Here is a 17023-nt window from a genome sequence, read left to right on the forward strand (position 1 = left end):
CGTGAAACTCTAGCTCCTTAAAATAGAACACACTGAATGCCCAAATCCTGTAAATTTACTTCCAACAATGAAAGACTGCTCCCTCTAGTAGATTGTAGCGTAATTTCCTTCCTGTAGCAATAACAAATTCCTTGTCCCTGTCTTTTGATTTGCGCACCCATTCGTACTTTGATACCCACGCATGATGCAAAACACTTCCCAATGATCTGAATACATTTCGAAGCTAACTTCCTTCTTTTGTCACATGTCGGGGGTGTCGATATAGCATTCATGACTTAGTTTCGTCTTCAGTGATGATAACGTGACAATTCAACTATATTCAGTAATACAATGCGCAAAGAATTTAATGCACCCATTTACGTTGTGAGTGACCGGAAGTAAACGCATTGAAACGCGATTGATATTAAACTTCAGTAGCGATTTTGTCCTATCAAGACCAATTTATTTACATTCCAGCACTTTTCAAGTACTGTCAATAAGATTCCAACACTGTTCCAGCACTTCCATGGCAGAATCATCGGACATGGTAAAATTCAAGTACTTTTCAAATCTGTGCGAACCCTGCAATTTTATAGTGCTAACCATTTGCTGCCATAGTTTCGTTTACTCTTCGCTGTGAGCCCCATTTCGAATGGTACGATGCTAAAAATAGCCGTCGACTCAAACTACCCTCATGATGGTATGAGTGAAAGGAGAGATCGAGAAGTGGACATCGCTCTGAAAGTGCCCTTTGACACAGTCTACCGACTCCGATCCAGCAAGTCCTTGTATTTGTTTGCTTGTTGATTACTGCCGCACTCAGCAATATTCCAGCTATATGACGGCAGTCTGTAAATAATCGAGTCTGGATCAGAAAATCTAGTGATTGACACCATGAGTATCGATTCATGCAACTGGGACACGATGACATGCATCACCCAGGTCAAGTCTGACCAGATCGGTAAGTCGCCTCTTATGACAATCATAGATTGCTAAAGATCAATTTTAACATGGATTTTCACCGGTGCCAGTCCGTGTAAGTCTGAGTATCATCTACCGTCTTTTGGTATGACACTGCCAGGGGATCGAATCACCATCCTTATGCTTAGTCCAGCTGCCAGTAGAGATACAATACACTTGACAAGAGAGGATGGGTTTTATGCCACTTTTAGCATTATGTCAGCTATATATCACTGGGAGGACAGGGTTAAGGTCTTTAAGTTTTAAAAACAATGACAGCAAAGTCGGAGTACAAATCTGACAATTTATTGTCAACACTCACAGAATGCTTTGAGTAAAGGCGCAGGTTACATACAAAATGATCAAATCCCTCACATTCCCACTGAATAATTGTCTCATTCATTTCAAACAAATACTCACAGAAATTTAAGTGTTCACAGGCTGTCAATACAAGGTCATCAAATCAAAATATATTCAAAAATCAATATTCACATGAAGTCATATTTTCAACCTGGGCCTTTGTTAATTCAAACACTTCAGGAGTGCAAATGATTTTAAGAAAAGTGAACAAAAGATGATATGGGTGAAATGTACAAGACACATTTGGGGCCCTAAATATGAATAATATGAAAATCAGCAGAAAAGCATACAACTGAAATTACATTATGCATACAGTCCTCCCAAAATATTATATATATGTATATATATTTTCAAAGACTGAACCAAAACTTTTCTCTTAAAAAAAATATGAAAAATATACATCATGTTCTCCAATAGTTTTTTTTATGAAATAGAAAATACCAGTTTATAGTAAAAATAATTTGCCAGACAAATGTTTACAACAAATGAAAAAAACATAAATAACTACAATAAAGGGACACTACTCTGCAGTCCCAGCCAGGTTGTTTGGTGCATTTCAAAAGTTGCCATGTTTGTACTCTAAATACATGGAAACAAAGTTTCGATTCACATAAGACACTATTGACATGGTAATGATGGTGATAGTCCCCATTTTATCAACATCTATAGCACTAATAGGATTCACTGTCACGTGGTCATAGTGTCTGCAAGTTTAACACATATACTACATCCCTCCTATTTTCTCCAGGCTACAATGTCAGATGTGCAACCATTGCAGCCTGCATCAATGGGCACACACATTGATTCACTGATTCTTTTCAGTCTGAACACAAACAAGTCAATCATGAGTTAATCAGGGGTCAAAATAGTGACTATTTACTTCATGTCTAACATAATTTCATGACTAACATAGAACAGATTGGTATCTCATACTTTAGTCAGAAAAATGACAGCAATTTCACTATGGGTTGTAAAGGAATTTGATCAGGACCATGATGAGTGTTTGTTTGTTTGTTTGTTGTTTAGTGCTTCTCTCCGCAATATTCCGTAATTATTGAGTCTGGACCAGACAATCCAGTGATTGACATCATGAGTATCAATCTACGCAATTGGGATATGATGACATGCATCAACCAAGTCAGCAAGCCTGACCAACGGATCCCGTTAGTAGCCTTTTACGACAAGCATAGTCGCCTCTTACTTCAAGCATGGGTTGCTGAAGACCTAGGCAGGATGAGTGAGTTTAACTTTGAACAGTACTTCAGTCTTATCATGGCATGTCTGTTTGACAATTGAGGGCCAGATGCAGGTCTTCTAGGTTTGCCAATCTAGTGAAACCCACAAGCATGGGAAAAGCGCTCACAAACCTAGAAAATATTTGTCACTGATGGAATTCAAACCCCAAGATGATAGGATTCCCGTATGAACAAGGGCCTCAACTCTGCACAGACACCAACTACTGGTCATCCATACCTTCTAACCAGAGCCATGTGGGGAATTGTATGGTAACCCATGTATCATGAAACACATTGTACGATTACCCATGTATTGTGACATATAACATATCACATCCGAATTGACAATTTTTGAGCAATAGATGTACACCATATCAGTAGACAATAGGCAGTAACCAAACAATGCCACAGTCTGGTACAAAGACATACAATCAGCCTAATACTACTCATAACAGAGGACAATAACTTTCGGATATATTTAAAGTCTGTCTCAATGCTGATTGGTCAGTTGAAGTGACAGTCACATTGTTTCAGTAAACAATGCACTATGACATCATCCATTGTTCATGAGGTTACAGACTGAAAACATCCTTTAGTAAAGTTTCTGTTGGGTTGAAATTCATGTTTTACAACATTTCTACCTTAGAATGTCAATGAGCAATGTATAAAATAACCTACTCTGAATTCCAGATCATCAGACCCTAGTGAATGAATGTCATGTCTCTTGCCAAAGTCTCAGGGCAAACACCATTCTGTAACTTTCTCTTAGCTGGCTGTTATTATCTAATTTTCCCCCAGAACCCCTACAGGTGCATCAGTGAAGGAGCACTTTAGTCTCGGGGCAAACACCATTCTGTAACTTTCTCTAAGCTTGCTGTATTTATCTAATTTTCCCCCAGAACCCCTACAGGCACAGTAAGGGCACACACAACAGTGCCCCCACACATCACTGACTTGTCAAGCTTTGATAACTTACACCAAGATATTGCTGAAATGTTGCTGAACATTTGCAAAGCTCTATTTCCTCACTCACTCTGACAAAGTCCAGTAATTGTGATAGTAAATTACACCAAACTGTCTGAAATAAGGGATATAAAGAATAAAGAATTGCTTAACAAAATATCACGGTCATGATTAACAATGTCCTTACTTGTTTTCAATTGTCATCACACCATTATCTTAAAACAAAATTACCAAGAAACTTCATAGCACTGACCTGAATATAGTCAGAATGATCAGTAGTCACTAAGACATGCTGAGAAAAGTTGTGACTTAATGCCTAAATATCACATTTTCAGGAATATACATCTCACGGTTGTCAGCACCTCTACAACTTGCTTATTTACAAGAGCTGATACAGCTTTTTCTTAAAAGAGGTGCTATTTTGGGACATAGCAATTTGCATTCTTGTGTAATGTTGATGAAAAAAAATCACCAAATGTAAGTATGTTATTTAATCCCACATTCAACAATATTCCAGCTATACTACAGTGATCTGTAACCATACAGGACCCGACAATATAGTGACAGACATCATGAGCATAAATCTACGCAAATAGGATACAATGACATGCATCAACCAAGTCAGCAAGCCTGTTTGTCACAATGTTTCTGTAAGCTTACCTTTAGTAAACACGATCATATTAAAACTCCCTGATTGTATAAATGTTACCATGCTTCAAAGAGGCGAGTGCACCCCATGCATCCCTTCTGGATCTGCGTACAATTTATTATCACATACACCATGCCACTGATCAGTGAGTGAGTGAGTGAGTTTAACTGTCAATATTGTTATTAAATCCAGCATACCATATATTCATCGTAAGACTTAAAAAGCAGCGTGAACATCACAAATTTCAAACAAGATTGATTTTCACTACCAGGAAATAAATAAATTAAGTCTGTCATGAATTCTTCAAGGTCTTAGGCACAGTGTCAAATCTTATTACACTTAAACAACCTTGGTTCATAACTATTATTTTCATGTGTTTTAATACTTTTATAAATAAAGTATGCCATTTTACAAATTCAGGGAGTTTCAAGCTATTTTGGTGATTTTCAGGCTTTTCAAGTTAGACACTAAAAATCAGGGAATTTCATGAGGGATGTTAAAATTCAAGGCCTTTTGCAAGCCTGTACGAACCCTGCTTCAGTATAATGTTGAGGTACAAGTTAATGTTATACCTAAATACAGTCCTGATACCCACAGGACACAGTGTTGTTTCCTACAGTGCACATCTAACAACTGATTCAACAAACAATACACTGTCCATGACCTGATGGCACGACATTGCTTCAATTTATCGATAGATGTAGTAACCATAACTACCAGTACTGATTACAAATTTAAATGAACACTTAACAATTTGTTATCTGAAAATAATCTGTAAGATTGAAAAGTGGCATCTTCTTATCCATTGAGTAGGCATTCAGAACTGCCCAGGAATCTACTGAACGATTAAGGTATGAGTGTGTGTGTTTGTTATTTAACGCTGCACTCAGCAATGTTCCAGCTATATGATGGCTGCCTGTAAATAAGAGTTTGGACCAGACAATCCAGTGATTGATATTATGAGCAATAATCCATACCATCCACAAACAATCCAATCCATCAAGTCGCCTGGAAGACCAGAATAGCTTGCTGGAGACCCGTTCTAACCTGGAATCCCCTCAGGTGGATGGAGATAGGAGTGAGTGATGACTGAATGAGTGAGTTGGGTTTAACGCCGCTTTTTACCTTATTCCAGTTATATCACGGCGTGTCAGCTTAACGTGGGAGAAAAGCCTGACGTGATACAGGTCTCAGACATTTACCACTTTGGTGAAACCCACTAGCATGGGTATGGTGCTGACAAACCTAGAAACATTATCGGGGGGAAAGGGGATTTGAACCCACAATCATAGGTTTCTGGTGTGCCCAAGGGATGCAACTCTGCACATCAAATCGCGATGCCTTAGACGACTGGGCCACCCGTGCCCCCGGATGGAGATAGGAGGCTTGACATGTGAAATAAATTTGTTTGTTCATTTGTGAGTGACTTGGGTTTAATGCAGAATTTGGGACTGTTTCATTTCAACTTAATTACTTTCACTGATTAGTAATCGTCTACACTGAATTCATTAGAAAAGATGTCTTGATTAGTCTTAGGTGTTCTGAGAAGCTGTGAACGCCAGTCTGTGGACACCATTCTGTGTACACCATGCTGGGAACACCAAGCTGGGAACACAAGTCTGGAAAAACCAAGCTGGGAACACCATGCCGGGAACATCATGGTGGGAACACCATTCTGTGTACACCAAGCTGGGAACACAAGTCTGGAAACACCATTCTTGAAAAACCATGCTGGGAACACCATGCCGGGAACACCATGTTAGGAACACCATTCTGTGTACACCATGCTGCGAACGCCAGTCTGTATACACTTAGCTGTGTACACCGAGCTGTGAACACCAAGCTGTGAACACCATTCTAGTAGGAACATTATTCTGGGAACACCATGCTGGGAACACCATGCTGGGAACACCTGTCTTTGTACAGCAGTCTGGGAACACTAGCCTGGGAACGCCATACTGGGACCACTGATCTAAAGTACTAAAAAACACACCATAACTAAGGAAAACTTGAACTGTCATCCTTGGATATATAAACTTTAAGTCTGTTCAGATTGTAACAATAGTGCATCCTGCCAGGAACCAAAATGTGATCAAAACCTAAGAGTGGTTAAATCTTTTAAAAGCCAGGGGTTGAAAAATCATTTTTCAGTCTAACAAACCTTAGATATAATCAAACTGTTTATGGTATGGATAAGTCACACCACTTTTGTTGTATGTCAATGAACAATTTCATGATCTCAAAAATATCAACATGTCTAATTCAATGAATGACAAGAGGTACAGTAGATGGTAACATGTTCCAACATGAGTGAGGTTCTCAACTGTCTTACTGCACAGTATCAACCATGTAGAGAAACTCCTCAGATGACAATTACATAGGACTTACTATATATTTCCAACATTATCTTCATCACAACCACTTAATATTTTGGGGCGGAGGGGGGGGCTGTAAAGACAGAGTATCGTGTTGGTCACTTCTTCACTGGGAACTCAGAAAGGAGAAGCCAAACTATTTTTGAAGAACATCTAGCATGTCCAGTGCACAATTATTTATTTATTTTTATAAATTTTCTTCTTTTGAAATCCCAAGACCCAAACACCAACAATATCTAATGGTTGGACCCAAAATCACAGTTGAGTTTTCAAAAGTATAAACCCCTGAATAAATCTGACTTTTGTACATGATGTGTACAAACTCCATCGCATGAGATGAAAATGAGTAACAAATGCACCCTGATGGTTCATACATGTAAAATAAAATGCAAGATACTAAAAAGAAAAACATCCAGGAAAAAATATATTCTAAATGTTCAACAAAGTGCACAAACAATCATCACTTTTGTCTGATGGATGGTATTTTTATTGTTCATGATTCCAAGGGAACATTTCAGGGGGGAAACCTGATTATTTTTTGGTGTGAGCACATGATGGGGATACCAGCCCTTCCATCCCTACCCATGTGGCTTCAGGACACTGTCAACATTCGCTCTCCTGCAACCCACGATCGCAGACTTGAGCACTTCCTTAATACAAGCTGAGATTTACCTCAGCAAAATTAAAATCACACATTATCATCCGTGATCGGCACAAACGGAAGTAATCAAACAAGATGCCTTGGTGGTCAATCTTCCCTCCCTCACGGTAAGAAATCACTTTCATATATATTCCTACATACACATAGAATGATTTATTTCAAGCAATCAACAAAGCACTTGTACCTTGTACCAGCTGCATGCAACATGGAATGACAGCTGGGGCACATGTCAAGACAGCCTGTGAACACACCATAGTCGTGATAATCAAGGAAAATCAAACTCAGTGCCTTCGCCTATTTCTTTCATGATCACGGTCCCTACCAACATCTTTATCAAACTCACGATCACTTCTATCGCGATCAGATGTTCGTTGTTTTTGTTTCAACTTGCGCCTGTCCTCCTGTCCATCAAAGCGTCCGTCATTCTGTCTGTCTCGGCGCATTTCCTTAACAGGCGACCTAAGTCTTTTATCATTTCTACGGTCTGTCCTTTCGTCAAACTGATTGTCAGGACGATGATTTCGATCGATAGGTTCTCGATTTCTATCTCGTCTGTTTTCAGTATCACGTCTACTGTCAGACACTCGATTATCACGAGTCCGTCTATCCCAGGAATCGGTGTACATTTCGTCATCACGCACTTGTCGGTAATTGTCATTTCGGAGTCTTCCCTTCTCGGTTCTGTCGTAGTCCATGTCTTCTTCCTCCTCTTCATTCTTCCTTTTCTTCTTCCTGTTCTCTCTATTGCTGGAACGACTGTAGTCTCCATTGGCATATTCTTGTCTGTGTCTTCCGTTGTCTTGGTCGGAGTTTTCCTCTTTGCTGCTGCGCTTGGCCTTGGCTGCTGGTTTGCTCTTCTTCTTCCTCTTTGTCTCTGGCTCTGACTCAGACGAGCTGCTCTCGGAGTCTGAAACAGATGGAAACATTGTTTAGACATTTGGATTTAACAAAGACAAATACTAGTCCTGAAGAAAAGCTCCATATTACTATAATTAGCAAACAAGAAAGCTCTTCTGACCAAGTATTCTACAAATCATAGAGTTCCTTCAACCAAGGAACTAAGCAAACAGAGCTCTTCAACCAAGGAATCTGCCAATCACAGAGCTCCTCAACCAAGGAATATACTGATCATAGTTTTTTTTCCAAAAAAGGACAACCCAATCATAGAGTTCCCTGAACCCGGGGAATATACACATCACCACACCCATATCACCACATCCTCATCACATCCTTATCACATCCTTATCACATCACATCACGGCAGCCTATCCTGCTACATTCTCAACCCCCCACCATCTACACATGATGAACACCGACCTATGCTGCTGCATTATCACACCCCCACCATCTACACGTGATGAACACCGACCTATCCTGCTGCATTCTCACACGCCCATCATCTACACATGTGAGAAATGCTGGCCTATCTTGCTGCATTATCACACCTCCACCATCTACACGTGATGAACAACGACCTATCCTGCTGCATTATCACACGCCCATCATCTACACGTGATGAACACCTATCTATCATGCTGCATTATCACACCCCCACCATCTACACGTGATGAACATCGACCTATCCTGCTGCATTCTCACACGCCCATCATCTACACGTGATGAACACCTATCTATCATGCTGCATTATCACACCCCCACCATCTACACGTGATGAACATCGACCTATCCTGCTGCATTCTCACACGCCCATCATCTACACGTGATGAACACCGACCTATCATGCTGCATTATCACACCTCCACCATCTACACGTGATGAACAACGACCTATCCTGCTGCATTATCACACGCCCATCATCTACACATGATGAACAACGACCTATCATGCTGCATTATCACACCCCCACCATCTACACGTGATGAACACCGACCTATCCTGCTGCATTATCAAACCTCCACCTTCTACACATGTGAGAAATGCTGGCCTTTCTTGTTGCATTATCACACCTCCACCATCTACACGTGATGAACACCAACCTATCCTGCTGCATTATCACACCCCCACCATCTACACATGTGAGAAATGCTCGCCTATCTTGCTGCATTATCACACCTCCACCATCTACACGTGATGAACACCGACCTATCCTGCTACATTATCACACACCCATCATCTACACGTGATGAACACTGACCTATCATGCTGCATTATCACACCCCCACCATCTACACATGATGAACACCGACCTATCCTGCTGCATTATCACACACCCATCATCTACACATGATGAACACTGACCTATCATGCAGCATTATCACACCCCCACCATCTACACATGATGAACACCGACCTATCCTGCTGCATTATCAAACCTCCACCTTCTACACATGTGAGAAATGCTGGCCTTTCTTGTTGCATAATCACACCCCTCCCATCTACACGTGATGAACACCAACCTACCCTGCTGCATTATCACACCCCCACCATCTACACATGTGAGAAATGCTCGCCTATCTTGCTGCATTATCACACCTCCACCATCTACACGTGATGAACACCAACCTATCCTGCTACATTATCACACGCCCATCATCTACACGTGATGAACACTGACCTATCATGCTGCATTATCACACCCCCACCATCTACACATGATGAACAACGACCTATCCTGCTGCATTATCACACACCCATCATCTACACATGATGAACACCGACCTATCATGCAGCATTATCACACCCCCACCATCGACACATGTGAGAAATGCTGGCCTATCCTGCTGCATTATCACACCTCCACCATCTACACGTGATGAACACCGACCTATCCTGCTGCATTATCACACGCCCATCATCTACACGTGATGAACACCGACCTATCATGGTGCATTATCACACACCCATCATCTACACATGTGAGGAATGCTTGCCTTTCCTGCTGCATTATCACACCCCCACCATCTACACATGATGAACACCGACCTATCTTGCTGCATTATCAAACACCCATCATCTACACATGTGAGGTATGCTGGCCTATCTTGCTGCATTATCAAACACCCATCGTCTACACATGTGAGGAATGTTGACCTATCCTGCTGCATTATCACACACCAATCTACACATGTGAGGAATGCTGGCCTATCCTGATGCATTATCACACACCCATCTACACATGTGAGGAATGCTGGCCTATCCTGATGCATTATCACACACCCATCTACACATGTGCGGAATGCCGGCCTATCCTGCTGCATTATCAAACACCCATTGTCTACACGTGTGATGAACACCGACCTATCCTGCTGCATTACCTGAGTCAGAGCTGTTGCTGGAAGAGGAGCTGTCACTGTCAGAACTATCACTATCTGATGAGTCAGATGACGACTCTGCCTCCTGCTGCTGTTGCTGTTGCTGCTGCATCAGCTGTTTGGTCATTGTCTTCAGGTGGTCACGAAGGTCATCCCTGTGATGAAGATGATGTTCAAATCACAATGTCAAACCAGATACACGTAGTGACTGGATACATGCTTACAAACATAGCCTGTAGAACCTCTAGATTAGTCTCTAAACTACATAAATGTCTCGACAAAAAGTAGGTCTCAATATTGTGTTGCTACATACACAATTAATTTCAAATATGTTTTATACTTTACTAACAGTCTTAAACTTAAAGCATGTTTAAATGGCTGAATTGAATTATTAGTCATCACTGGAAAATAAGAGGTTTTAGGTGAGAAATACTTACGTTAGTCCTCCAAGACCGATTGTTGTAAAAAAGTTTATAGCAAAACGCGTGTTCTTGGGATTATCCCGCGGCATGATTCCTTCGAAATATTCTTGAAGTGTTCTGAAACCAGAAACAAATGTATGATATTGACAGCAGAAACTGACCACACGAAGGCTGACAAATAATATAAAAACTTACAATGGGCCATAGATAAATGGGTTTCACTGTCTTCAGTCTTTCATCCTATACACTACTTGGTTAAACAGGTGCAAACAAATGCACCAGTTATTTTCTAAGTATAATGATATTGTCATACAGTGATATTTACAGAACAAATGTTGCTGAAATAAACTGCCATACACTCAATCACTCTCTTCCAGGGATATACAGAATGCTAACAAATTGCATTCAAAACGCATAAACTATAAGAATGGATGCAAATATTATTCTGTGACAAGTCCCTTTGGGACGTAAAGTAGAACAAGTGTTGAAATGATCAAATTAAATTGAAGCACATATTTCTGGTTATCTGATATTTCTGTTCTTTTGAGAAACATATTCAATGTTGAGACGATCCATGTTTAGATTTTTCCCTTAATCACTACGTTCTGATTGTAATCCCATCACACAGACATCCCATCTATAACAAGCATAAGGCATCACAATGTTTAGTATTTTATTGGCTCTTGGTACAGTAGTCACCCTTGGACCTCCATTTCAATTCATATGACCCCCAAATTGATTCATACCTCTACAAACGGCATTCTCAGGAGTTACTTTATCACAGCCTATTACAATACACAATCAACCCATGACACAAACTCACAGTGAAGCCCACAGTGAAACACTGCTCTCAAACCTTGGCTAGCAAGCCATCATTGATATTTCAACATATCCTTCCACGCCAGCTGGTAAATGGCCTTCAAGCTGTTTCAATACATCTTCAGTGAACTCATACATGAAGCATGTGGTACTACAGATGAGTGTTCCTTTTACAACGTTCTTGGTTTAACTGCTGTACCATCAGACATAGAAAAAGAGCTTCCATTAACTGAACAGTGTCAGGAATCAAATCCTTAATCTCACATGTGGGCTTATCCCACTGCCCAGGTAAAAGGTATCCCTTTAATCCCACGACTTTTATTTGCTGAGTTTACATCAGACACAGGAATTTTCAGACAAAAATAGAAGAAGTCACAATAACTAAGATTTCTCTAGCAGCACAAAAAATGGCATCAGTTCAACAAAGTCAACTCAAAAGCAGGAGTATGTGATAACATGGAACTAATTTACTTACACGTCTTTCAGACGATCATTGAGCCTTGGCAAGCCCATGTATTCCGATAATTCCTGGAACAAGATCTTGATGAAGATCCTGCTGGCTGATGTCGTGTCGTCCTCATTCAGCTTCACACACACCAACACCTACACAGAAATAATCATCATCAAGCCAATTGTCCTCAACTCCAGCTTCACACACACCAACACCTACACAGAAATAATCATCATCAAGCCAATTGTCCTCAACTCCAGCTTCACACACACCAACACCTACACAGAAATAATCATCATCAAGCCAATTGTCCTCAACTCCAGCTTCACACACACCAACACCTACACAGAAATAATCATCATCAAGCCAATTGTCCTCAACTCCAGCTTCACACACACCAACACCTACACAGAAATAATCATCATCAAGCCAATTGTCCTCAACTCCAGCTTCACACACACCAACACCTACACAGAAATAATCATCATCAAGCCAATTGTCCTCAACTCCAGCTTCACACAGACCAACACCTACGCAGAAATAATCAGGATCAAGCCAATCGTCCTCAACTCCAGCTCCACACAGACCAACACCTACGCAGAAATAATCAGGATCAAGCCAATTGTCCTCAACTCCAGCTTCACACAGACCAACACCTTCACAGAAATAATCAGGATCAAGCCGATCGCCCTCAACTCCAGCTTCACACACACCAACACCTACACAGAAATAGTCAAGATAAAGCTGAACTCCAGACACAACAAACTTAAAGTGAAATATGTTACTTCTTATGACAGAACTGATGGTCAGATCCAGAAAATAATAAACCTCATCAGTGTATGACAATTATTGGAAACAAAAAACTACTGACAGAAGTGTTTGAGCAAGTGTGGACTAAAGCTGCTTTGAGCTTCATATCACATAGATCACAGGTTGAGTCAGTTTAATGTGGGAAGAAGTTTGAAAGTGACACTGTGTTGCAAAACCTGAAAGCAAGGTAAATGGTTCATAACTGGCACAAATCTGGGACTCAATCGAACATTCAGGTGCTCCTGTCACAGCTAAGGGAAACAACTCCACGCGTCAAGTTGATAGAGCTGAGCTGGTGATCATCACCTGGGATAAAATGGCTCCTACACATCCAAGGGACACAACTCTGCACACATAAATATTTCAATGATCCATAACTGGATGTTATGCCAAATCTATGTCACTTATAGATCAAGATATAAACTCTTTCATTTTGAGAGAAGTCAAGAATTTTCTGACTCACAGCAGCTCAGCTGAAAAAATCCCTGAAAAATCTTTTTGAGGGAGAGGATGTCTCAAAGTCAATTTAAACTGGCAGTGGCTTTGGTTTTTGGCAGTACGACTTACCTCTCTTAGCCATTTTGTTTTTCCTCATCTCAGTGTTTGATTGGTTAGTAAAATGTTAATGAAAATCAAGGACAGAAAACTTAACATCACGAAAACCTCGCGAATTGATCCAGGGGGTGGTGTAGGTTTACCGATACATGGGCCCTGGAGATGTAGAGGATGGTGCTTGTCAAGGTTGATATTAAACATACAAACATCTGGAAAAAACATCATCTAACAACATAAACAAGACAACTCACCCCCCAGCTGATGGCGTCACTGTATAGAAGATGGCCAAAGAATTTGGCAACATTCCTCAGTTTGTTTGTCTCCAGCCGGTGAATGGTCTCGTACTGTTCTATAAACGTAGTCTGGAATGGCTCAACATACTTCTTGTCCAGTTGACAGAAACGCTGAGAGAATAAAATAGGTGTCAATTTTTTACAAAAAATTCACAGAGAAGCCAATTCATGAACTTATTTTTAAAGATAACATGCTTCAGTGGCATCATATAATTAAGAATGTTAGTTGGATTTAACAGCACACTGAATCGAATTTCAGTTCTACCAAGATTTACGAGCTTAATGTGTAAGGAAAATCTGAAGTCATGCGGGTCTCAATTCTTTACAAATAAAGAGGACACACACACACACACACACACACACAAACACACACACACACAGGTATGGTGCGGTCAAACAATGAACCATAATTAGGGTCAACTTGGGATTCCAACCAATTATCGTAGGATTGTGGCACACATACTGGAAGTAATTCTGCACAGTTGATTGCAGTGATCTACATAACTGGACCACTCGTGGCCTCTGTATTGATGACAATCAAGCTTCGACATGTATTCCATGCACTGACCAAATCAACTTTGGCAGATGCAAGGAGTGACTGAGAATGGTTTTACGTCGCTTTTAGCAATAAACCAGCAATATCATGACAGGGGACACCAGAAACGGGCTTGACACATTGTTCCCATTTTGGGAATCAGCCTTATGCGTGACAAGTGAACACTTTAACCACCAGGCTACTCCATCCCGCAGATACAAGATAGTATACAATGGTAGTAATCTGTAGGAACCCTGTCACACTGTTACAATACCTGTGCTAGCAGACCAAAGAACTTTTCATATGTTCTCAGCTGGGCGCAGCAATCAAGAATCATGTTGCACAGTTCCACCTGACAAATGAGACAAACAGTAAAAAGGGGAATTTCATACAGGAAACAGGCTGAATAATTTTCCCCTCAGGAATCAATTAAAAAGCAAAATAATAAAAAAGAATTCCAAAATATAGAAGTCAAGTGAATCTGTAGTGAAAGTTTGAGTTTACTGCTTCTTTGATTAACATATCAGTTCTATCACGCATCAGCTTCATAGTTACAGATGGGGGGAAAACCCAAAGTGATGCAGGCCAGGTTTTAGCATCTTTGTGAAAGGCAAGAGAATGGCCACAGTGCTGATCATCAGGGCAAGCTGAGATTCACTGGATTCCGGAACACCTACGAGATGCACAGCAATTGCAGCCTCATAGATGACTGAGTTACCCATGTGCCCTGAATCCCCACAGGGCTACACATTAACTACAGTAGCTGGAAGGAAACTATTTACTTCTTGTCCTGGCTTCATCTCCATGCGGAGCAACTTGTGGGCACACTCCTCGAAGTCCAGACTTGACTGGATGGTCAGGTAGATTGTCCGGCGCAAGGCCACCAGGTTGGTCTCAGTGTTGTCAATGATTATCTGTTTGGCTTCCTCATCTGGAAATAGGGACACTTTACATTGTTTCCAAACTCTTTACAGTGTTTCCTGACTCTTTATAGTGTTTCCTGAACTTACAGTGTTTCCTGACTACTTACAGGGTTTCCTGACTACTTACAGTGTTTCCTGACTCTTTACAGTGTTTCCTGACTCTTTATAGTGTTTCCTGACTACTTACAGTGTTTCCTGACTACTTACAGGGTTTCCTGACTACTTACAGTGTTTCCTGACTCTTTACATTGTTTCCAAACTCTTTACAGTGTTTCCTGACTCCTTATAGTGTTTCCTGACTGCAGTGTTTCCTGACTACTTACAGTGTTTCCTGACTACAGTGTTTCCTGACTACTTACAGTGTTTCCTGACTCTTTACAGTGTTTCCTGACTCTTTATAGTATTTCCTGACTACTTACAGTGTTTCCTGACTACTTACAGTGTTTCCTGACTCTTTACAGTGTTTCCTGACTCTTTATAGTGTTTCCTGACTACTAACAGTGTCTCCTGACTACTTACAGTGTTTCTTGACTACTTACAGTGTCTCCTGACTACTTACAGTGTTTCTTGACTACTTACAGTGTCTCCTGACTACTTACAGTGTCTCCTGACTCTTTACAGTGTTTCCTGACTACTTACAGTGTTTCCTGACTACTTACAGTGTTTCCTGACTACTTAGTGTTTCCTGACTACTAACAGTGTTTCCTGACTATAGTGTTTCCTGACTGTTTACATTGTTTCCTGAACTTACAGTGTTTCCCAACTCTTTATAGTGTTTCCTGACTACTTACAGTGTTTCCTGACTATAGCGTTTCCTGACTACTTACAGTGTTTCCTTACTACTTACAGTGTTTCCTGACTCTTTATAGTGTTTCCTGACTACTTACAGTGTTTCCTGACTACTTACAGGGTTTCCTGACTACTTACAGTGTTTCCTGACTCTTTACATTGTTTCCAAACTCTTTACAGTGTTTCCTGACTCCTTATAGTGTTTCCTGACTGCAGTGTTTCCTGACTACTTACAGTGTTTCCTGACTACAGTGTTTCCTGACTACTTACAGTGTTTCCTGACTCTTTACAGTGTTTCCTGACTCTTTATAGTATTTCCTGACTACTTACAGTGTTTCCTGACTACTTACAGTGTTTCCTGACTCTTTACAGTGTTTCCTGACTCTTTATAGTGTTTCCTGACTACTAACAGTGTCTCCTGACTACTTACAGTGTTTCTTGACTACTTACAGTGTCTCCTGACTACTTACAGTGTTTCTTGACTACTTACAGTGTCTCCTGACTACTTACAGTGTCTCCTGACTCTTTACAGTGTTTCCTGACTACTTACAGTGTTTCCTGACTACTTACAGTGTTTCCTGACTACTTAGTGTTTCCTGACTACTAACAGTGTTTCCTGACTATAGTGTTTCCTGACTGTTTACATTGTTTCCTGAACTTACAGTGTTTCCCAACTCTTTATAGTGTTTCCTGACTACTTACAGTGTTTCCTGACTATAGCGTTTCCTGACTACTTACAGTGTTTCCTTACTACTTACAGTGTTTCCTGACTCTTTATAGTGTTTCCTGACTACTTACAGTGTTTCCTGACTACTAACAGGTGTCCTGACTACTTACAGTGTTTCCTGACTACTTACAGTGTTTCCTGACTACTTAGTGTCTCCTGACTACTTAGGGTTTCCTGACTCTTTACAGTGTTTCCTGACTCTTTACAGTGTTTCCTGACTACTCACAGTGTTTCCTGACTACTTA

At 40.6% G+C, this 17023-nt stretch overlaps 1 protein-coding gene across 2 annotated transcripts in view; it reads right to left on the reverse strand.

Moving 5' to 3' along the window:
- Positions 1-1229: 1229 nt before the first annotated feature.
- LOC124149843 (pre-mRNA-splicing factor CWC22 homolog) overlaps positions 1230-17023 on the reverse strand; it is a 41824-nt gene continuing 26030 nt past the window's right edge. Inside the window, exons 14-20 of one of the 2 annotated variants that reach the window (XM_048382126.1) lie at positions 15122-15270; positions 14614-14691; positions 13763-13915; positions 12171-12298; positions 10892-10993; positions 10458-10609; positions 1230-8089 (exon numbers count right to left, since the gene is read on the reverse strand). In XM_048382126.1, coding sequence (XP_048238083.1) covers positions 7464-8089; positions 10458-10609; positions 10892-10993; positions 12171-12298; positions 13763-13915; positions 14614-14691; positions 15122-15270 — 1388 coding nt within the window. In that variant the 3' untranslated portion in view covers positions 1230-7463. The other variant, XM_048382127.1, reaches the window with a different exon arrangement.

This window comes from Haliotis rufescens, unplaced genomic scaffold, assembly GCF_023055435.1.
Source record: "Haliotis rufescens isolate VD_foot unplaced genomic scaffold, xgHalRufe1.0.p SCAF_4, whole genome shotgun sequence".
In the NCBI taxonomy this organism is placed as follows: Eukaryota; Metazoa; Mollusca; class Gastropoda; order Lepetellida; family Haliotidae; genus Haliotis; species Haliotis rufescens.